This window comes from Pezoporus flaviventris, unplaced genomic scaffold (genome assembly GCF_033815535.1).
Source record: "Pezoporus flaviventris isolate CSIRO_AGI_PZ_B2104156 unplaced genomic scaffold, CSIRO_AGI_Pfla_v1 ptg000018l, whole genome shotgun sequence".
In the NCBI taxonomy this organism is placed as follows: Eukaryota; Metazoa; Chordata; class Aves; order Psittaciformes; family Psittacidae; genus Pezoporus; species Pezoporus flaviventris.
This window is the reverse complement of record NW_026892566.1, coordinates 909,567-933,379: the sequence shown is the minus strand read 5'-3', so window position 1 is coordinate 933,379 and position 23,813 is coordinate 909,567. Positions and strand designations below refer to the sequence as shown.

The 23,813-nt window shown below is 43.0% G+C and overlaps 1 protein-coding gene across 2 annotated transcripts; it reads right to left on the bottom strand.

Moving 5' to 3' along the window:
* Nucleotides 1-832: 832 nt before the first annotated feature.
* LPL (lipoprotein lipase) lies at nt 833-18,153 on the bottom strand. 2 transcript variants are annotated; one of them, XM_061455008.1, is made up of 10 exons: nt 18,045-18,153; nt 11,041-11,204; nt 10,732-10,911; nt 10,009-10,120; nt 7,866-8,099; nt 7,383-7,625; nt 6,186-6,306; nt 5,148-5,330; nt 4,031-4,135; nt 833-3,007 (listed from the first exon to the last, which is right to left on the bottom strand). In XM_061455008.1, the coding sequence occupies exons 1-10, from the start codon at nt 18,151-18,153 to the stop codon at nt 2,962-2,964; spliced, it is 1,497 nt and encodes a 498-aa protein (XP_061310992.1). In that variant the 3' UTR covers nt 833-2,961. The 2 variants fall into 2 exon arrangements, with proteins under 2 accessions (XP_061310992.1, XP_061310994.1); XM_061455010.1 differs by having other exon boundaries at nt 18,081-18,153.
* Nucleotides 18,154-23,813: the final 5,660 nt, after the last annotated feature.

Below are 23,813 nucleotides of genomic sequence, written 5' to 3'. Positions count from 1 at the left end.
GGAAGGCAGCAGTGTCCTTAGAACACCTGCTGCCAGCATTGCCATGCATTCCCATTCTGCAGATTGGGGTCCTCCCCTGGATTCCCCCTCCCATTTATTGGCTCAGGGTACTCCTTACCCTTTTTATTCCCTCATTCCTCTCCTTTCCTCCATTCATCCTGTCTTTGTGCCCATCTGTTTTCCTTGTGCTTTCACAAAGAGTGAAGCTTTGCTCCTGACAAAGATCAGTCCTTTTGATCAAGTGTTGGAAGCAGAGTCTCCTAATGCTGTCCCCCACATGCATGTCACTACAACTCTCCTTAATCCTAGCATTCCTTTTCCAAGAGCCTTTGTAGAGTCTTGCTGTGTATCACACAGAGCAAACTGTTGTGACAGCCACTCCTGCGTCCAGCTGTGGGTCAAAGTGGTTGCTTCCATTATTACTCCCTTAAGTGGGAGCAGGGGATCAGCACTTGCCTCCTGTACCCACAGGGTCAGACCATCGCTGTTTTGCTACAACAAGGAGCAGCAGCTTAGTTCTGACATTTGCCAAAAAAAGAGGAAATGAGCCTTTTCAAGTACAGGCTGTTCTAAAAAGGGCACAAAACATGAAAACCACAAACTGCAGCTGACCAGCTACTTCTCCCTTGACAGGGATACTTGCTGGGACACAGTGATTCCTTGTTACATGACTTTCATATTTCCTAAAAATAAAAGGAAAAAACTGCCCTTTTTTCTTAAAAAAAAAAAAAAAAAAAAAAAAAGCTTTTCCCCATCTTTTCACCCCAGAATCCAAATAAAAGGCTGCAGCCTTCATTCACATGAAAGATATAGAGCAGATTTGACTTTGGCATCAGTTTCAGAATTTTATTAAATCCATAGGTTTCCATTCCATAGAAAACTGAGGAGCTTTCTTTTTTCTTTTTGTTTTTTTCTAAAGTATATCAACCACGTAGGAAACCATGCAGCATAAGTGGCTTGTTGATAAAAATCTCTGAAAGCTATATACATGATTAATACCACACAACTGTAATGTTGAGACTTGTCAGCAACTTCAGCAATATATACAAACTACCTTTACACACATAAATATCTTATTTACAGCTAATAAATAACATCCAAAGCTAAATCATGTCTCCTCATGTACAAGAACCTTCACTGTTTTGTATCCAAGTTCTATATGTGTTTTTGTTGGCTTTTGTTTATTTAAGAGCACACCAGTTCAGACAGTTTATTTCCATAAAACTTAACCCTTAAGAGAAAATTGCAACAAAATGTGAAGTCTATAGGGAATATATCATTATATTTATTTTTAGAGGTCTCAAATGCAGTGGCTAATACTCAACCCCACTCTTATTGACTCATCACATCCCTGCTGTAGTTTAAGGGTTAGAAAATCCAGTGTGAGCAATTTCAAAGTTATTAATATTCCAACATATTGCACTGCTCAAGACTTTTATCCCCAAATGTATTAGCAGCCAGAGCTGGAGGAAAAAAAAAACCAAACTGCACATAAATGCATACATGTTTGTTTTGATTTCAAGATGGGATGATATTAGAGAAATTGCCACCTTCACAGTGTCTTGCATATGCAGGAACAGACTGCAAAAACCAGCACCAATAGCTCACATTACTCTTCTATAAGTGTCTACCTTCAAACCCTTCTGCCTCCCCAGTATTTTGTTTATCTTCCAGAAAGCTAAAAGAGGGCTACTGAACCTCTCAGAGCACTAGAAAAGTTATGTGTTACTTAAAAGGGGGAAGCAGAATGCCTTCAATATATCTATTTTTGGCAACTTGCAGCATGTCTAATTCAAGTGTTTTTCAGAACATTCATTCTTGTGCATCACACCATCAGGCTCCTTTTAACTGTCACAGCTCCTGCTCCTTGATGAATTTCACCTCACATCAGAAAACCAAATAGCTCCTAGGATTTAGTGCTGTGTCACAGCCAAGTGACAAAGCAAGGTGGGTCAATGGCAGTCACGACTCCAGTGCAGGGAAGCGTGAGCATGCTTGTCACCTGTCAACTGGATTCACTTGACCTGCACACAGCAGCCACTCAGCTGCATGACTGACATTTGCAGCCAAAGAGCAGAGAAACTGACAGCTTAGGCATACAAGATGCAAGCAAGTGGTGGTGGTGGTGAAGTGTTTCCTGCAGTTTCTGGTAGCTCAATTCCTTTGCAGTTCTTTATTTGTACAGTATTGGAGGCTAGATGGTTTCTTTTTTTAAGGAATGAAAGAACAGATGAGAATTTGAATATCTGCATAGGACACTGGTATTGCTGTCTTCTCCTACAACTGCTATTTATTTCAGGGTAAGCCGCACAGAAGTATATAGCTTAACAAACCATACCTATTGCTAAGCAGCACTGGCATCTACCCCCAGTAAAACACATTCACAACTACAGACTAGAAAATTCATCCCCATATTAAGTCAGTTCCTGACTCCTTTTAGTAACACATACAAAGGTGTTTTTTCACATGAAAAACCTACTCATTTGCTAAACACACACTTGAAGACAATGAATTGTAGCCACTGAACTGTCTGAAAATTCAGTTGGCCAAACCAGAAAGAAAAAAATGTCCAGTTTCAGAAGACTCCTGAAAAGAAAGAAAAGCCAGATACAGGGTTTCATTTCTTTCCAATAAATACTAGAAAATTGCTATAGAGGATTTGATGTCAAGAAACCTTGTCACAAGGCACCATGATTAAGCAAAATTATTCCTTCCCCGAACTAAAGCCTTTGGCAAGTTGCTTCGCAGATTTCATTTTAACTAGCTGGATAATGTATCTTTATGGTTAGTAACTTTGTATGCTGAGACTTCCTTACAAGAAGTCTCCTAAGATAGCTAGGAATAGCAGGCAAAAAGCCAGCAGCGGATAAATATTTCTATATATTTGGTTCTGAACATCCAGTCCACAAGGATGAACAGACTCTCCTCCTCCCCAGTGTGGAAAATCTTCACTCTTGTCACTTAATCAGATTCATGAGCAGAATTTTCTTTAGATGCCTGCTTGGCACTGTGGGGAAAAAAAAAAAAAAAAAAAAAAAGAAGGTGAAGAGGAACATGTAAAATACTTGTTCCTTTTTGTCTTATTTTTGAGACTTTACATTAAAAAGAAAAGCCTACTTAACAGGATAATAAATTACGTGCTTGAGCTTTTCCTGGCTACTGCTTGATTCTACACATCAGATACACAGAGCTCTCAAGGCCTTCCAGGTCATTGCCCTGAAGAGAAGGTCAGTGCCTTTTTATGCAGAAACAGATCATAGTGTAGAAGTGCCCCCATGAGACCTTTCACACACAGCAGTTGCACTAAAATAAATATAACCAATTCTCCAGCTTAAACTTCGGTGGATAAAGTCCAAAAAAAGTTGGCCCCACACTTCAAAGTTTACTCTGGGTCAGAAAAATTATTGATCAAAAAAAACTTAAGTGCACCAAGGTCTATTAAATGCAGACTCAATCTCTGATCCAAATCACAGATGCAAATCTCAGGAAGTCACTGATCTGACGGTCGCCAGCAGAAAGCAGTGAGCCAGGAGAGAACCTGTGCATGGCTGCTCAGTTTCTGTGCCAGCCTCTGCATCTGCTGCTGGCCAGTGAGGAGGGAGGGTTCTGGACTGACTCAGTATGGATGTTTGGGCATTCTTCAATCAAGGGTAAGTGTGTGGCATCTTTAGATAGAGGCATGCTTTCCTCTCTGTATTTTTGCCTTGTCTGTACACCCTCTCTAACATTTTATACTTGGCCACATGTGAATGTGAGAGGTAGTGACTTGTACTTGCTTTTCAGACACGGTAAAAGCCACATCAGGAGATGGTTAGCAGCAAACCAAATTACGGGATTCTAAACTGCTAAAGCTACCATAAGCAAACCTCAGATTAGTCCAAGTTGTGATGCTTCTGAAGCCTTCAGAAGACTAGTGCATAAGTCAACTAAATGAGGAAGTCATTAGATCCTCCACTCAAGCTATCCACTCAAGATATTGAGCTATCACTGAAGCTTCCCCCAGCCCAAAGCCAGTAGAGATCACACATACCCTCCTCTCTTCCGTTTGACGGGCTGCTCCAAGCATTTCACAAATATTGCTGCCTGTCCTCCCATACCGAGTTGTGAGGTGCCATCTCGAGAGCAAAACACCACCCTGTGCAATAAATATGGGACAATCACATGGCTGAGCCAGGTACCTCTTTTTAAGAATACAAACAAGACTGGTACTTGGAAACTGTCTTTGTGTGGGACATTTTTATATTTATATTTTACAATCCTGTGAGAAAATTCTTTTTAAAAGAGAATTCTGTGACAAAAGAAACACTGTGCAAGAAAAAACTAGCAAATGCATTACGCATGGACCTTAACCTGTAGCTATAACTTTCATTGTCCTTTGTATAAAGTCTTTGTACAGTTCCAAAACCACAAGCTCTGTATCTCAAGGTCTCTTGGATCTTTATTTACACCAGTCCTTGAGTGACTTTTCTTCAGATGAATTACCCTGGAAGAAGGCCTCACTTCCTCAAATGTTTGCAAACTAAGTAGGTTGCCAATTCCAGCAAACCTGAGCAGCTGCTTTCCTATTTATCAGTACTTTCCCCACCCCTATATTTGTTCAGCTCTGATAACTGTTCTTTGATCAAGTGACTGCCTTGTTTATTCAAAGGAGGAACACATTATTCACAGTACTGTACACAAGACATGCATACTCTGTTCTGGGTCCATTTTCTTCTAACAGATCTCATGTCTCCTGAATACAAGTATATAAAAAAAAATCAAGTCAAAGTAGTTGGTTCAGACTTTTCCATTTTAGCATTCACAAATTAGTGGTGTCTTGCAACAGTCGTGTCTTTCATGTCCTCACCCACCATTTAGATATTCAACTTTTAAGAAAATCCAGCTTAAAGCAATGGTTTCTTGTGCAAATGCACTTTTTGAAGTGTTTCTAGAAATCTCCTTCTAAGCACACTCCTCACAAGAAAACCTATGTAAACATCCAGCAAGAGAAAGGAGAACTGCAAATACAATCCAAGATGATGGTTCACTGAGCTCTCTCCTGCATAGTATAACTAATTACCTAATTGACAGTGTTTCCTGTGAAACAAGGAATCAGGAAACACTGCCAATTAAAACTAATATAGCTTATAAGAAGCAAAATAAGTTACTTTTTCTGAGTTTCTCCTGACTTCACTCTGACTCTTTGGATGTCAAATGTAAAAGAGGACCACCAGTTTGACCAGCTGAAGAAGGTATCTTTCTCCCACTGCAGCTTCAGCATAAGCAGGTCACCAATGTCCACTTCTGTGTAAATCAGGAAGGAGGATGTCTTGTTTGAGGAGACTTCAGGCCTGTAGGGAGAGGAATAAGGAAAAAAAACCAAAGCAAAACAAACAAAAAAGGCAAAACAAAAACAAAGAAAAACACACACACAAAAAAGAAAAAAAAAAAGGAAGTGTTAGATAAAGAAAATTAAGGAAAAACAGAACCGCAACTTCATTTCAGGCAAAAGAACAACCTTCTCCATAGCTCTGATGGATAGAATAAGGAAAAAAACCACTAAGATTTTGTAGCTTTGTAGGAAAAGCATTCTGCAGCAAGGTTGGTAAAGTCCTGGGACAGACTGCTAGGCAAGGGGTGTCTTTTCCAGTGCTGGTGGCTCTCAGAGAAGCACCAGCCAGGAACAGTTTAGGTTCCACAGATTAGAGAACAAGACTTCAGTGCCTTCCAGCCCCATTCACTGTCAGCCCATGTTCAGGATTATAAGCACAGACTTCTGCTTATTTGCAGTTATGGGAGCAAATCCCATGTGTCTCTCAGCTTCTACACTGAGGCCTTCAGGCCCATCAGAAAATTAACTCCAGGTTGCAGGCTTTTAATGAGCTTTAACACAGCTGGAACATGTCATGAAGGTACTGAAAAACATAGACAACAAGAAATCTGCCACACCAGAAAAATTCTTATTAGGCTTAGGCACAGGCCAGACTTTACATTTCCTTATTTCAGATCTCTTATCAAGAACAGCTCCTACAGAGCTTAGCACATTATCTTCAGCACTGAATATATTCCCTTGATCAAGGACAAGGGCATTTTCTGGGACCCTGAATGATTTCTGTAGCTGGAGCTAGAATGAATTTTTCAGCAGGGGCTTTAACAGATATAGGTAGACTCAATAGTACGTTGCAGTTGTTTCTATAGTTACTCACAGTGTGAAAGCAATGTTCTCACTCTCATCTAGAGTGCCATAGAGAGAGATCAGGAACGGCTGGTTTGTCTTGGTCATATTAGTCTTTCCAAAGAAATGGATCTTGACCTGGTAATGAAAGACTGGAAGAACACAAGAGGCCATTAAGTAAGAATGTAATCTCCAAAGAGGCTGCTGATGACATAACCACTCAAAACCCCCATGCAAATCCTAGGCTGGAATATGCCAACATCACTAAACTGAGGAGTTCAGATCCCTGCAGGCATCCTGGGAACTATTTTTGTGAGAAGGTAAAGAACCTTTTCAGTTCTTGCAACTAAATTCCGCATTTTTCTGCCACTGTAGTAACCCAGAGTCTGCAGTATCTCCTTCAAAGCTGTAATGAATGTGTAAGACTTGCCATCTCTGACTTGAAAACAAGAGAGTTGGGCTTTCCTTGTACAGGAGCCTCAGTGGAGAAAAAATAAAAATCAACTGCAGATTAAGCACCAAATGCCAACAAAACACTATTCTTGCAGCTGTTCTAATGCTGAAGGAATGTGCCCTCTGGTTGCTGGTCCACCACAGAATGCACACAGTGAGCATACCATGTGGCACAATGTTAGGGAGGGGAAACAAATAAAAACGCAAGTACCAAAACCCAACTCAGAAGCTATTTTCCTAGCAGAAAGCCTTCCAGCTTTTTCTTGCAGTGTCCTTCTCAGACCACTGTGACAACAGGAATCAAGAAACGCTGTGGTATTTTAACAAGGGCTGTTGCCGGTCCTGTAGCAAAGGCACTATGAAGGCCTGACAGTTACACATCTTTAAAGAAGTTGCTCATCACACTGAGCTCTGCTGATTAATTTCCCAGCAGTATGAAAAAAGTCATTTAGATGAAAACATACTGAAGAAAACAACCCTGGACAACTCCTCAGTTGTTCCAAGTGATCTGGCCACAGATAATTTTAGTTTTGCTACTTTTACAAAATACCTTCCTTATCGTATTTCACCCCCCACCTCCGTACCTTAGGTAAGATGGCACTGTTCTCCTGAGATTGCACTTTAGCTTGTACTCAATGCCAAATTGCAGGTAAATTTCACCCCTGCTCACCACAGGCACCAAACCAGCAATAACCACCCACAGCACACACTCACCCAAGACACACAGCAGAGCAAAGACATCGGTCTTGCTCAATAATAAGCAAGTAGGTCCTACCTTTATAGGGCATCTGAGCACGGGTCTTCAAGTACATTTTAGTATTTCTCTTTGTTCTCACTCTGTTAACCTTATAACCCAAATTGTTGCAGCGGTTCTTCCGGCAGCTCAGGCAGAGACCCTTCTCAAAGGCCTCCTTTGTGTTGCAGCGATAGGCCATGCTGGGCTTTTCTTCATAGAGGAGGGAGTCAATGAAGAGGTGGATGGATCGTTCATGGGAGCATTTCACCAGCTGATCCATATCTTGAAAGAACAAAAATGTGTAATACACATGCACACATGCATGTAACAATATAGACCCTTTAGCAACACTGTAGGCAGGTGCAGTACACTATGCCAAAGGTGGGCTTTATAAGGTGACTTTTAAAACCACTTAAAAGAACAAGTTTCTGCACCTCTCAAAGATCTTTGCTTGCCAGAAAACTACAGGCTGCATAAGTTCTCCCTTTGGATGTTGTGCTGTTTGTTTCAAAGCAGCCTCACCTGCCAAGCCTTTTTCAGCAATCAGACGGAGTGCTTCTCCAAAGTTGCAACCTGGCTGGAAACCTCCACCATTAGGATAAATATCAATGTGTCCAACAGGCTTCTGGATTCCAATGCTCCGGTCTGGAGAGCCTCGAGTGTAGGTGTGTAGGACATCCACAAAGTCGGCATCATCCGGGGAGAGGCGAGTGACAGCATCAGCATACTCAAAGGTAGGACCAGCTGGATCCAGCCCTTTGAGGCAAACCACAAAGAAAAACTGAGATTGTCTGCCAAAGACACTGACAGTGATAGCAAATGCTAAACTCAGCTACCACATTGGGTTGGATTATTGCATATGGTGTTGGTGCCAACTCTAGACATTACAGTTGGATTGCCTTAGTACCATTCATTTATATAGCAGAATCAAATAAAATACCTTGAAATGCTGTCACTGCTTAAAAAAATAAGGTGTAAGTAAAATATGTAAAGAAGCCCAGGTAACTTCCTCACAGCTGTAGCATTTCCAATGGATGTAAGTAACAAGCTAGTAAATACTGTCTCAATGTCTTCCTATTGTCAAGAATTGTAAAATTTCTATCTGAAGTGTGGAAAATGTCTTGCTGCTAACCTCCTGGTAGGGGAACAAGTGGGAAACATAAACAAGAGCTTCCCTGCCTACATGCCTAAGGGGAAGAAGATTATTATGGTAAACTGTCAAGCTGCAGCAACACTGACATCAAAAACACCCAGAACTACTCTGCCAGTGAACAAGTACTATCTGTCCAAACCAGACAACTACCGAGAAATGGCTGAAAGCACATGTCTTTCCTGCAGCCTTCAGCTGGGGACAGGCAACTGGGCTGCCCACTCCTGGTTAACTTTTCTCATTCTGAGCTGCTTTCCCCTCTCCTGTGAGGACATCAGGGACCGAATCCCATTGCTCCCTGTGCTCAAAGGTGATGCTGCTTTCCTAGGAAAGGTTCATCCTGGGCACTGAGGGCAACCGTGGGGGGCATAATGCATGACTACTGGTATTTGAGTGTTTTGGCAGCCTCAGCAAAAGCCACAAAGATGCAGCCAAGAGAAAGAAAAGTAAAGGGACTCATGCTTTGGCCTTCTGATTTAATCTGCCACCTCTCAGGAGTCAGCCTTTCTTGATGCAACTGCTGCCTAGCCCACCCCATGTATTCCTGTGGATCTGGGATCACAGCCAGGCTCACGTGAAAGGACAAAGGCTGCCATGAGGAAGGCAGCTAGGCTCCCATATGAACACTGCTCCCAAGCTCTCTCAGCAGCTAAGACACCACAGATGAGTCATTTTCTTAGCCTCATTTGCTAATGCTGGCATTTCCTCTGTCACAGGGATCATTGCTAGGGGCTCAGCTCTGCAGGTGCTGGGCTGTAAACCAAGCCCAGAGTAGCCATGCATGCTGTGTTGTCTAGCAACACTTCTCAGCCTCCAAAAAATCACCTAAGGGGAGATCCAAGCATGCACAGGAATAGGACAAGCATTTGCATACTTCCTTCTCCTTCCCAATACTCTGCCAGTATTACTTTCAGCATAGAATATTTCTTGAGCTTCCTAGGATTAATTTATTATTTTTTTTTTTTAGTAAATCACAATGGATTTCTTCTGATTGTCTGTCCAGTCTCCCTTTTAGCCTGTATAAACTTTGCACATCTGCAGCATTCCATGGGTAAAAGCTCTGCAGGTCCTACACCCACTACAGGAGGATCTACCTCCTGTTCTTTATGAACAGCTCCTACCAGCTGGAAGGGATGACCACCTAGATGAAGACAAACAGCTGAAGTTCTTGTGCTGCAAGAGATACTGTGGTACTGTGACCTTCTTCATGCTATTGATTTGGCCAGGCTTGATCACGTCCTCTGCACCTAAACTCTTTTCATGGCCAATAAATATCTGCCTACTCACTCATTTCTTGTGCAGAAGCAGATCAAGGCTTCTCGCCCACTACCTTTCTTATTCTTTTCTGAACCTTTTCCTTTTCCACTACAAAAATATCATCCCTGACGATTCAATAAAGTAGGAACACACCACCTAACTATTGCCATCAAGCATCAGTTATTCTGGAGATTTTCCAGAAGAATGTAGCATTTCAGCACAGTAGAGACAGGACTCTACAACCACAGGTTTTCTTACCAGTAATTCTGTTCACTTTCTTCTTGGTCAGGCTCCCAGCAATCCCAGCAGCATGAGCACCTAGACTGTACCCCAGCAAGTGGACATTGTTGAGAGGATAATTGAATTCCTCCTGCAGAATACAGTGACTTGTTTAAAGTTTGAAGTCAAACGGGAAAACATCAGAAGACACAAAGGGAAATGTTTTGTAAACACTGGGATTTCTCTTTGAACTATGAATAAGAGAACACCAAATACAATTCAGGTAGCTTAAGTGACCTAGGATGGCACAAAAATAATTAACTTGAGGCAAAATTCTAACAGAGAGGAATGCAGAATGAAGGACAGAACACAGGGCTATGTATTTTATTAAAGGTTTTCAGCCATCCCCTCATATTTCCCCTCCTGGATCTTCTATTTCTCCCAAAGTCAGGGCACACTTCTGTTTCCCAAGGCCAGCTACTGCAAAATATACAGGGCCCTGTCTTTCCCAGCTACCTCTCACAGAGCCTTCAGAAATATTGTAGACTCATAAAGCTCCAGGTGAGCAAAAGGCAAATTTCTGGAATGCATGCCTTGCGTAGTAAATAAAAATTAAAGCTGGGATTTTACCACTCCAGCAAAAACAGTCTACCACAACTTAACTCCATCTACCTACCCAACATGAGGTAATTAACACACCTGCACCATTGCCATTCTGCCTCCTAGGACATTATATATGAGATATGTGACTACGTGTCCTACCTCCATCCAGTCAATAAACGTAGCAACGTCCTTTCCCACCAGCTTAGTGTATGCAGCTGACACTGGGTAGTGCTGTTGAGCTCGGACTAGCCAGTCCACCACAATGACGTTTGAATCAGGTTCTCTCTTGTACAGAGCATCCACCAGCTTCGGGACCCAACTTTCATACATTCCTGTCACCTGTTGGCATTTTTTTTAATTAAAAAAAAAGAGATATCTCAACATTATCTTTAATGCATAGGCTCTTCAGCTGACATGTCTAGCACAGTTTATCAGAAGTGTTAAAAGGGAGGTTCCCTTTCTTCTTACCGTCCACCCATGGATCACGACAAAGGTTTTACTGGTATGGTTGAAGTTGCACTGTGCCAGGCTGTTCACTTGCCCAGGAATCAGGTAGCAGACATCCTCATTGGGCTCTGCAGGCGTCCGTAAGGAAAACTTGCTCTCGATGCCCACAAAATTGTTCTCAGCTTCTGTTACGCAAGAGTACAGGAAACAAAGTAGCATTTTAGAAGTATGAGGACAAACAGTTCAGAAGTCACAGGTACAATGCTGGAGATGTCAGAACAGTCAAGAAACAGGACACATGTTCTTCATTTCCTACAGCATCCTTTTTGCACCACTACAGCCACATAAAGGGGAAATCAAAGGGAAAAAAATCAAAGAGGAAATCACTTCTCCTCCAAGATCCTGCTAAAACAGCACGAAACTGGCCAGCTGTCAAAGGGGTATGAATTCTTTTTACTAGGCAGTACTTCCCTCATTACATTATTAACAGGAAATCCATTAACTGCCACAGTGGCGCAGAAAACTGCACAAGACAGTCATAGACATTACATGCAGGAAAGCGGCAAGTTCCTACCATACTATTACATATTTTTGTGGTGTATCTTCCACATCACTTCATCAATAATCACTGCCTCTTTATAGCACCCCATAGCTGCAGTGCATTAAAAGTAAGCTGCAAAGTCACCACTGTTTTACAAAACGCTAGTTTTAACTTCTTACCAAGAGGAAAACAACAGGTGAGAAGATCAGACACCCATTAAGGAAACTGAACTAGCAAAGCAAAAGCCTTTATTTTGAAGGCAGCATTATTTTTCAGCTCATGTGATAAGCAACACTGAAGGAAAAAAATCTTCCTCTGCCTCAATTTTGAATCCAGGAGGGGGGGGTGTGTGCCCATGTGTGTGAAGTTCATGTACTGGCTGGTGGTAACAAAGCATGAGATGGCTTAAAAGCATCATTTCTTAGAGAACTCCCTCCAGCTTCTAAAGGTAAGTTTTCCTTTTATTCCCATCAAGGCAGAAAAGTGACTTTAGGCTTCATGCTCTTTACCTCCTTTGTCTGGGTAGAAATTTAAATGCCTTCCCTCTTTACATTTAATTCAACACTTAAGTACCTTTATATCCAGTACACTTTGTAATTAATTGTGGACTTAAAACTCCAGTGGGTTTTGAAAACCAGGCTCTACTTTGGCAACTTGCATTTAGCAAATGTTAATTGCCTATTTTCCAATTGCAGCTGAACACAGGCCAACTCTGTGCTGCTCAGTGTTGTGTTTCCTGGTATCACGATCTCCAAGCTTTCACAGAGTCCTAAACACACATTAACAAATAGCTCCAAGCCACCACATGAAATGCAAAGGGGCATGGTGAGGATCTCATGCCAGGCACACAACCCAGATTTCTTTTTCCCCATTGAAGAAGGGGTTGTTTAACATAACTGGTAGATTTGTATTTCTCTATTAAATTGTGCTGTATCACTTAGAGGTGATAAAAAAATGAACTACTCATTTTTTTCACTAAAACTTTGTTTTTCTGGTCTTCTCATTCAAGCTACCATATTCATGAGGACACTGACAGCCCAGCCTCACTCAAGCCTCAGATATCTGTATAAATTCTGAAAGGTTCCTGCTGTGCTTGGATGGCCACAGAAATCAGGGTCTAACCTGTAGCAGGAGGCGTAAAACCAGCACACAGGCTGGCAACAAGCCTCAGAAGAGACAGCCGCCATCCACAATCAACAGCTTAACACTGCCCAAGTTCACCAGGACTTCTCACCTGCTGAAAGCAAAGCACACACAGGGAGGTAACATGAACTGTTACCGAACAGAGGAAGTGCTCAGCTTTAGGTTCTAACCTTGACTGCATGAGGATGGCTAGCTAATCCAGATAATTACACTGAGGGCCCCCTTCCTGTCTCCTGGCCCCTTTCCTTTAAGGAAGGGAAGAAGTTTATGAAAAACACTTTTCTCCAAACCAGCAGAAACATTCACGTTATGAGGCATCTAAGACTGAAAGCAGAAATCTACTGAACTGATCAAATGCTGTATTCCTCAGAAGTTGCCCTTTCCTTATCTTTTTGCACATTCAAAACTTCATTTTTCTCAATGAGAGAGTACAAAACCCTTCCCTGAAGCAAATCTTCAGACTTGCGCTTTTTAGCCAGAAAAAAGAAGTCCCAAAAGCCAGTTGGTTAAATATCAACTGTAACTTTTCACTCAGCAGTGAATCAATAAAACCTTGGAAGGTCCAAGAACAGCTTTCAACTGTAAGGCATATAATGCAAGGACTTTCAATTATGTATATTCCTGCCTAGCACAGGAAGGGTAACAAGAATAGTCCACCTGCTCACTAGTTAATAGTGCTTCCTTTCATACTTCGATATCATTTCCCTTCTGAATTAAGCTTATCTGTTAATCACTCAACGTCTAAGTTAAATTGAGATCCTGACTTGTATTGTGTTTTCAATTACAAACGCATTCTGGAATTTGCATAGACTTTCAGACTGCATCTTCTTTGGAAATAAGCTTGTAGTAAACTAAAGTTAGATTTCTAAGTATAAGAGGTGCACTTAGACAAGTTCACCAGACTTACAGAGATGGCAATACACTGGCACCTATCACTGAAGATGCGCAAAGTGCTTCATAAATATTTGTGTGCTTCCACCTAAAGATCTTTGGATGAAATTTAAGGACATAAGAGCACCAAGATGCAGTCACCATCAGGAAAGTAGCAGTTGCGAAGCAGCAGCCCATAAGTTAGGGAAACAGCAGAAGGCCACTCTGCTCATTTAGCTATGTTATATGAGGAATTAGAAAGTCATAAGACATTACCTTTTACGCTCACAAACCATGCCATGCCGTCCAATATCCACACATGCTCAGTTCCCAGCCGCAAAATACCCTCTGGATGAGGGAAGTGGGTATGGTGGAATTTGTTACAGACTTTTTAATGATGTGCTTATTAAGAAGCTAGCCTCAAAATTTGCCCAGGAAAGTTCTATATGGCTCAAAGAATAATATAACTTGTCTATACCTCATGTTGTGCCACACACATACCTCAGTACCACTTCCCCTCCCACTTTTTACAGATTAAGTTTTAGAAGTAGAGCTACAAAATAGTATGTGCACACTCACCACACATACTGACAGAATCATAGAATGGGTGTGTACCATGCTTTACAACTGCAGCAGAGAAGCTACAAAGCATATCACTTCAGAAACCTAACATTTCCCACTTTTACTTTTGTACCTTCAAGTATCTCAGTCTATTTAAAAAATATGATTCAGAACCAAACTTCATCATACATTGCTTTTGTTACAGACCTCTTCCTCATAGATTTAAAGTGAGAAGTCTTCTTGAATCACATCCTAACTGACAGTTGGGTCTCATTCTTACAGCACTACACAAAGCCAAAGAAATGCAGAGACAGTCAATACACACATTCACCACTGGTTAGTTATAGCTTTAAGATTTAGACTTGGCTTTAAGCCAAATCAAACAAACCAGGGAAAACCCAGAAATGGGGAGTCTTCTACATGTTTCTGGAAGATAGATAGAAATTTACCTGAACTGGCATCAGGCTTTACATAAAAAAAGCTATAGAAATTGGACAGGAAGAAATTTATGTGCATCCATACTAAAACACTGAAGTCTTTTCTGCTGACAAGAATGCAAGTTCACTTCTAAACAAGGCCTTGAATAGAAGCCCACCTGGAGGTAAAAACATATAGGCAAACAAATCCATGCTTTTGCTAAAAATCACACTTTCCCAGGCTTAGTTCAGCAGAGGTATGAAGGCGTGTGTTCTGTGTTGCAAAAGCATCCAGGCACACAGTGCAAATACAAGGCACTGTTACAAAATACAGTTTTCTAGCCACTGGTAAGTGCTTACCATTAACAAGGTGACCTACAAAAGGTATTATTTAGGGAACAGTAAAAGGGAGCAGAATTAGGAATCAAACCACCAATTTCAGACCCAAGCTGACTTTTCTAACAGTGTACAGACTGCATTGCCAAACTCCATATTTTCATGCTCTGCAGACTTTCTGATGCTTTTTCTTACACATACACTTTCATAATCTCCATTTCACCACTTTAAAATAGTTGTTCTGTACATTAAGTTATAAAGAGTACTGTAGAATTAGAAGAAAGTACAAAAACCTTAGAAACTGGAGAGGGACAGTAGTTTCATTTTCTTATTCTAACTTTGTGACACTTTGGACTTGCAATTTGTGAAACTCCATTCAGTTAGGGACTCCTATCAATTCTGAAGGCATTGCACTAACTTTAAGCATTCTGACCCAGTACTAATACTAGTTTATACACCAATCAAGAGAATTCAGCTTCAAATTCCATTTACAAGAAGCTCAAAAGATGACCTGGCAGCTGATTTTGATGAAGAAAACTGTTTATCCCTAGTCAGCTGGGTGAAGAATGGGAACTTTGAGGAAATAACAGCATCTGGAATATTAATCAGAAGTTAAACTGCCTGGATCAGACAGAGGATACCAAATATGATAACAATACACTTGCCAGAATCAGTGCACCTGAACTATGGTTTTAAAAATGGAAACTTTGATAAACAAAGATTTCCTAGTGTTATGCACACAGAAATGGAAATATTATTAGCTAGGTGCAAATATCATCAGGAATGATGATAAACTCTGTAAACTCAAGCCTACACAGACATGCACACACACAAGCACAGCAGCAATCATCTGTACATGACATCAAACATTTACATAACCAGATGGAGTTAACTGAAATAACTCTTCCCTCAGCTGATAACCAGCATTGGGATCACCCATCAATTAGTGATATTGAATTCTTAAATGAGTTCTGAAGCAATCTCCTGGTCAGCTGTAAATAAAGGGCCTGTATCAAAAAAAAACCTGTTGTCATCTAATATGATCTGCTTTATAAATTGAAAGCAGACTACTGTGTGCTGCAATTACATGAAGCCTACCCACAGATAATTGTTTAACTTTGCCGTAAAGAATTACAACTTCAAGTTTATTTATGTATTCCTTAAGGGCAGAACACTGAGAGTACCTTCTTCACTTCCTAGGCAGCATTGATGGAAAGAGCAACACCTCTGAAAAGCAACTGCTTCCAAGTTCAGATGCTGAGCAGGGACCTCTCAGCTCAAGTCCTGCAGCTGGCAAAACAAGGGCAAACTGCTGCTCTCACACTGCACACATGGATGCTCACCCCTCTCCAAATAGATCCTTACTCTGTTGCAGCTGGAAGGCTTGTAACTCAATCCAGCAGAGCTCTTGCTATCCACCAGTCCCTCTGGGATATCTGGAATTAGCCCAGACAATAAAAGGCAATCACTGGCAGACTTTGTAGTAGTATGGAGGAAAGGATGCATGAGAAAGCCATAGTATGCAAGTACTTCCTGCACATGAGAGACTCCAGCAAACTTTTAGGAGTTTTAGTGTTCATGCTATTCACCAGCACACTTCTGATGCCTGACAGCCTCACCTCTGCACCTTCTCAGAAGAGCACTGTTTCTGGAAAGGCCATGCCACAGCTGCCCTGTTAGGTCTGCCCCGAACACAACCATGACAAAAGCCTGCAGCTCACATCATACAATAGTGTTAATCTGCTGTAACTCCTGACTTTGGATTTACAGTGGTAAAAATAGAGATCAGAATGTATTCCTAGTAATGTTTTTATCTTTTCCTGGAACACCAATATTATCTTCACCTAGAGTATCTTTTTCTATGTTGTTTGTTAAATACTCAGGATTCCTGGAAGCCTAGATCATGTGTTTTCCATGGTTTCAATGTATACTTTTACTGTGGTGCGGAGGAAATAGTGTGCGGCTGAAGGCTTGGCTAGCTTCAGGATGATCGCACAACCTGTTTTCATATAACCTGTTCCTAATAAGAAGCAATATAATCATTACTAAACCTGTGGCAAATCAATTCCTACAGCGATGGAAGTTTGCTCTGGGAAGTTATTTTACTTCACAAAACTTGGACACGTTGATGAAAACTGCTCTGATTGCCTCTGACAGCAAAAGATTGGATTCAAGGAAAGAATACATTCCTTTGGTTGTGCCCTAGCATCCCATCGTCTTACTTTTGAATACTTATCTTCAGTGCCCTTGTACACAAAGGAAATAACAGGCATCCTCAGTGAAAAAGGAGCAGTTCCATATTCCATTGTAGTACCAGACGGTAGCTTTAAGAGCTACAGCCACACTTTCTTCTAAGGCTGCAGGCTTTTAAAGATAAACATTATGTGTGGGAGATTAGTGTAAGAAAGTAAGACTGTGAGAAGGCACTGCTAACATAAGTTTGAGGAGTAATGAGCTCCTAAAACTAGGGGTTTTCTCATTAAAGCTGCAATCATTTGTTATTAACCAAAAGAGCATTAGTGAACATACAGTAGTCAAAACATTCACACGTCCCACTTCTTCTAGCCTGGAGGATGCCTATGTACAAACTCAGGTACAGAAGGTGTAGTGTAAGTATGTACAGACACTTGAGAGAGTATACCCTTTGTTCACTTATTCCCTAAATGATTCTGTTGCATTAAAACATTAACTACAGGCCAAACACGCTATCATGACATAGATGAAACTCAGCCTTGCCTTAGACAATTCAGACCAAGAACCGTGGGAAGATGGGATGCAGGGCTCCCGTGTGAGACAGGCAAGTCCCTGGCCCTGCAGGGAGCCGAGGGACCCTGCTACGATGCTACCTCTGCGCCAATCCACCTCCAGCAAGGGACTCTTGGAAGCCAGCTTGCTCCTAGGGAAAAAAACACATCCCAAACCCCCACCGCCCTTGCATCAGCCCGGCAGGGAATCAGGATCCGGGTCAGTCCCTACAGGATACAGGTCCCCTCAGCATCACCCTCCAGCATCTCCCGAGGCCACCCCGCTCTACTGTCCCGCAGCATCCCCAGCAGCTGCGAGAGCCCTTCACATCCGAGTTGCAAACTCCCCTTTCCCGCCATGCCGGTAGCACTTCCCCTGAACACACACACCTCCCCCCAGCGCAACAGGCTCACCCGGCACCCCCAACCCCTCCCGCGCCGGGGACTCACCGGCCGCCGAGCAGAGAGCGAGCATCCAGCTCAGGCAGAAGCAGACGATTGTCAGGAGCACTTCCGTCCCCATCTCCGTGCGCTCCGCCGGGGCAGAAAAGTTTCGTTGAGAAAGAAAAGAAAAAATAAAAAAACAAACAAACAAACAAACCAAAAAAACACTAGGTTTTGCTTAGGAAAAAAAAAACAAAAACCGAACAAACAAAAAGAACAACAACAACCAAAAAAAAAAACACAAAACAAAACAACCAAAAGACGCTGCCGCAGCAGCGGTACAGACAAGACGCCGTCACCCCAACAACGGCCACCCCACACACCCTAGCCCTTCCTCCGCCACGGCCCTTAAGTGCCCGCCAATATGCAAATATGCAGATGAGCCCCTGCACCCATTGGGTGCTTGCTGCGGGGCGGGGTCGGCGCTCCCCGGTACGGGAGGGGCTGTGGGGGCTGAGCCCCGCTCTCGGGGCGCCACGGACCCCGGTTCCTCCCCGCACGGCCCGGCAGAGACCCCAGAGCCCAGAGCGCAGAGGCCCCTCGGCACCGGGTCCGCTACCCTCCCGCTACCTCTGCCCCCCGTGTCTGCCCCGCGCTGCCCCCTCCCTCCGCTCTCTGCCCACCCAGCCCGGCCCGGCGGCCGCAACCCCCTTGGTCCTCCCTGCCTTTGGCAACCACGCTCCGCTGTGCCCCGGGTCGGGTCTTCCTTTCCCATGCATGCTTTTGCAGCAAGAACCAACTGCTATCTGCGTTTCCAGCTCACTGCCTGTAAGGAACCTTCTGCTGCTCCCTTGCAAAACCTCTGCTTTGCCTGCACTCAAAGGGGTACAAGTTTGGAGTGTGAATTAATTCACTGAAGATTGCATCTGTACTCTGAAGAAATGCAAAGTTGTGCCCTTGCGCTTTCCAACTCTCTCTGCCATCCAGTCACCAATATGGTTGGTTTGCAAACAGCTTTGCGTCCATGGCCACTAGGTGAAAGATCATTTATGTACGGACATGTAATAGATAAATATTAAATTAAGAAAAAGACCAGTTTTCATTTCACTGTGCAGTGTGTCGTCAAAGGCCCAAGCTTCATATAGAAGCTTGTGACTCTTGCAGGGCATGAAGACTCTGTTTTTTTCAACATAGGTTTTGCAGCACAAAGCACCCGTTGAGGATGACTGACTTTTCTCTGGCCAGGCACCTTAGAAAACTAAAATATGCCTGGTTCATATTATCAAGGCTATTCAATAGGAGGTTGCTTGGATGAAGCAGAACTGGGCCAGCTTTGCAACGTTAGATTCCATCAAAAAAGCAGTCAGATCTGTAAGTGAGAACATGTCTCCCCCAGGACACAACTTGAAGTTCCTTCACCACCAGCCCCTATTTATATCCAAAAGGCACTGGAAGAATTTAATGAGGGTGCAAAACAATGGTGCTGAGACTTTTTTCCTGACTGAGACAACCGGGGTAGCAAGGTCAGGAAGGGAGGCTAAAGCAGCGGGCTGTGGGAGAGAATAGGAGTCAGAGGCAGGAGATTGGAGGGGAGGATGCTGGTGGCAAGGACAAAGACCAGCTTTCCTCATCAGAAGAGGGTGGTGGTATGAGTGCTGAAAAACATGGTTTGTGCTGCAGCCTGCTAAGTATCAAGCGTATCCTCTGACTGGTGTTTGAGACCCTCTCACCAAAACAATAGCAAGAATTTTCTCATGTAGGCTTGGTTGTTGGCTGGGTTTTTTTTTTTTCCCAAGTGCAAACTAAACAATGCATTTTCTCTTGATGTAATTTGGTTGAACCTCTATAGTGAAATTCCCCCCTGAGAAATCAGCCTGCCTCTAGGTTCAGACATCCTTCCCAGAAAATTCCAGTCCCTGCAGGTAGCAGATAGCAAATTAAAAGAACAAACAATTTAAGGCTAGTTGCTGTAATAGAGACTGTCAGGCCACCAACTTAACCACAGGTGATGCTACCAACCCAGAGCAAAACAGAGCATGAAGACTCCATCTATGGCTACAACAACAAGACCCTATGTTACAGTAGGACTGTGGGAAGACAGGTAGTGTAGTTTTAACGGCTGGTAGGAGCAGACTAAGCAGGTAGAAAAGAGCAGTGTCAATGCTTGGCAGGCCAGGCTTTGGATGGACTGCTGGCCCCCACTAACCTCTGCAAATGCACAGGCTGCAACCAGACTTTCAGTTTGTTCCCAATACAGATCATGAATCCCATCTATAGCAAGGAAATGACTCAAAATAAAATCTGCTACACAGAAAATGCTTGTTTGCAAAACTTTTTGTTCCTTCTCATGTCCATGCCTCATTTTAAGACATAATCTGCAAGAGTTAGTCAAAGTCTCCATCTAAAACAAAAAAAGAAAAATTACAAAGAAAACAGTAAAAGAAAACTTTCAAGTGATGAAAGACCGGGGGGGGGAATATGGAATAATTCTGTTTCTAGGCTTTTGAACAAGTTGCCTAATCTGTTGTAAACCCATCTGCAAAGTAATCTGAAATAGATGGGACTTCACAAAAGCAGAAGGCAAGAACGCATCCCTGAACACTAAACAATGTGCAGTTGCACCAGGCTGACACAGCACATTTTCCAGTGTTTAGAAACTTTCTCTCCTTTGGAGATAATCATGATTGGATGGAGAAGAAGCTTCGTGGCATCAATTCAATGTTGCTTCAGTGTAATCATGAACTGGACTTGAGTTTCACTTCCTATGTAAAATACATAATCCTATAGGGGAAACAAAAGCTCCATCTGTAAAACAGAGCCTGGTTCATAGTACTTGGGGATTCCAAAGTGGGTGGAAGGTAATAAATAGAGTGAGAGCTAAAATGCATTATTTCTAACAAGGAGGAGCGGGAAGCCTGGAGGAATGGAGACAAGAGTTGCATAACTAGGCTGGTACTTGCACCCACAGACCATGCTGAAGGTTAAAGTTAAAACAAGCCCACAAGCATCTCCAGCACAATGTGGGCAGCGTTGGTTTGTGTGGCACAGCTGAGCTAAACCCCAAGTGAATTCACTGGTCTCACACAACAGCAAACAAGAGGAGAATCAACCCCAAAATTTCATTTGCACAGCAGTGCTCCAAAGAGTATTTGAAACACAGGGGAAAAGGGGAGGAGAGCTAGAGATGGAGAGGGAGACTAAGTAACTTTGAAAATTCCTGCGCTGCTTTAGTGCCATTCATATAAACTATCTGAGAGGTCTTCCAGGAGGAGAGGTCTTCGAGGAGGAGAGGTCTCCCAACGAAGTGTCTGCTTGGAAACAAGCAAAAGCGATGCTCTCCTCTTCTTTCTGACTAGGAAAAGCAAGTAAGTAAGAATATCTTTTTTCCCTCTATAAATATTGAAAATCCTCCCCAAGAAGAGAAAAAGTGAAATTACGTACAAAAATCCAGAGCAAACTTTTGGGTGACTTCTGTGTGAAGAAGTTCAAGCAAACAAAAAAGGAATCCTTTTCTCCTAATTTCAGTTTGTTAAAAAATATCTGTGAAAAGGTTTTTTTTTAAATCTCTTTTTGTGAAAAACAGAAATTTTTAATGAAACCCCATTTGGGGATAAAACATTATTCTTCTCTGCTTGTGTCCATAATGACTAATAGGGCTACAGCAGCAGCTTCATATGTAGTGGAAGTCCTCTTGTCCTGGGCTGAGCGTCTTTGATTTACTCTGAGTAAGGAGCAAAAACCTCTGAGTAAGGAGCATCAAAGCATCCAGGGACTTGAGGGTGACCTGTAGCAACCCTGTCCCAAAAACACTGATCTACAAGACTTTTTTTGTGGCACAGTATTGCCTGCTGTTGCTGGCAGTGAGCATGGGGCACTGGTACATGTCGGTAGGGGCATGCAAGCAGGTGATACCTACGGCTGCAGGCAAGTCTGCATGTCACGGTTATACTGAATCTCCCTAATGTGCAGCACTGGGAAAGACGACAGCACGAGCCACCTGGGTGTCTGCTTAGGAACACAATCCATGTGGCTTTATGGGTTTTGGTACCTGGAAGAGCTCATGTGAAGGCACAGAAATACAGGGAGCTGTGAAGTAGCTGCAGCTCTGACTGCAATAGGCAGGGCACCTGTTCCTCCTGCTCATTCCTCTGTTTTGCAGAGAGGCTCTGTCAGTCTTCAGTGTGACACAGGATACAGCAGGAGGGGGTCCTCATTGTGTAAAACAGCCTTTAGCTGCCTTGTCTTGATTATCCTTTGCTGTGGCATGATTTGATGTTCTATTCCCAGGTTACCTTATCTTGCAAACAAGGTCCTCTCTCTGATTAGCACAAGGATTCATTCCTCTTCATCCTGCTCTCTTACTTCCAATGCAAAATGCAAGCTGCCTTCTTCTTCAGATAAAGAATCACAGGCTAGGGCAGGATGCCCTGCTCTAGTAGTGGGCTGCAGATCTAGCTTCAGAGCGAGCCTGCACTACAGTTTTCTCAGCTGTGCTTTAACTAATTATCACGCTGCCGGTAGCGCCTGCCAAAGTCAGCTAGCTGTCTCGCCAGACACATCTTTCAAAACGTAATGCCAGGGGAGAGACGTTCCCACACCCCTTTTGGGGTGGTGGGTAGGGGAGGATAGTCCAGCTCCCTACTCATTGGTCATGGGGCTGGTGTGCTGATAAGAGTATGGTTCCCCTCAGTTTCCCTCATGTGGCTCCCAAGCCCTGCCTGCAGTAGGTTAAAGATGTTGTTGGTTAAAACTTTGGCAAAGTTACGAAAATGTGCAAGGGTAGCGGGGAGAAGAAGAGAGAAGAGGTCTTGCTTGATTGAAAGTGAGCAGGAGTTCCAGGAGTGCCCATAGGGGCAGGGGCAAGCCTCCGCATCTGTGGAGAGATTTCAGAATCCCCTCCTCTCTCTTTTCTTCTCCTGCAGCTCACTAAACTCATAACCACGGGAGCAGAGCCTTCTCACTCAGGTCCCAGCCTGGAAGCCTACATCCCTGCATGCCAGGGGGAGAGTAAGTAGGATGAAAGAGCAATGCACGGTGTCACCAGTGTGGGAAAACAAATGTGTCATTTCCGTCTCGAGAAACAAACCAGGGAAGAGAAGCCTCTTCTCTGGCCTCTGGGCTCTCCAGCAAAGGAGAAGATAACCGCACGCTTACTGCTTTTCCTTTATTTTCCTCTGAAAGGCTGACAGATGGCGTGTGGTGCAGCCAAGACTGGATTCCAGCTTGTATCTCCTTCGGTCGCTCGCAACTTACTGAGAACAGATTCCTCCTTGGGCTGACATTTCTGTCTCATCCCAAAGGGGGGTTGTTTTAATTTTCATTTAAAGTTTAGGCTGAGTTAGCATTGCTGCCCTGGGATTTCGCAACTGGTCAGTAAAAACTCCCTCCTGGCCCAGAGCTCCTGCTGTTGGCATCCAACCCAAATGCTCTTGGAGTGAGGGGTGTACTCCCAAAAGTCAGTTCAGCCTGCCTGCAGTGAAAACACACTAGTGCAATGCCTTCAGGAACTACAGAGGGATCCTGCAGTGATTTTGTGCTCCTGACTTCCATGTGTATCCATTTTTGGGTCTCATGGAGATTTAAAAGATTTCAAGCAAAGCTCTTACATGGTTAGTGATCTGTCTTCAGAATATGAAATGGAAACTGGGCAAGCTTGAATATGCAAAGTAAAATTCACCTGTCTGGTCTATTCTATCTGACACATATAAATAACCAATAAATAGCATTTATTTCAACCCATTTCTTTCGTCGTGTTACTTCCTTACCTCAACAAGTATACTGACACTTTGGAGGAGCATG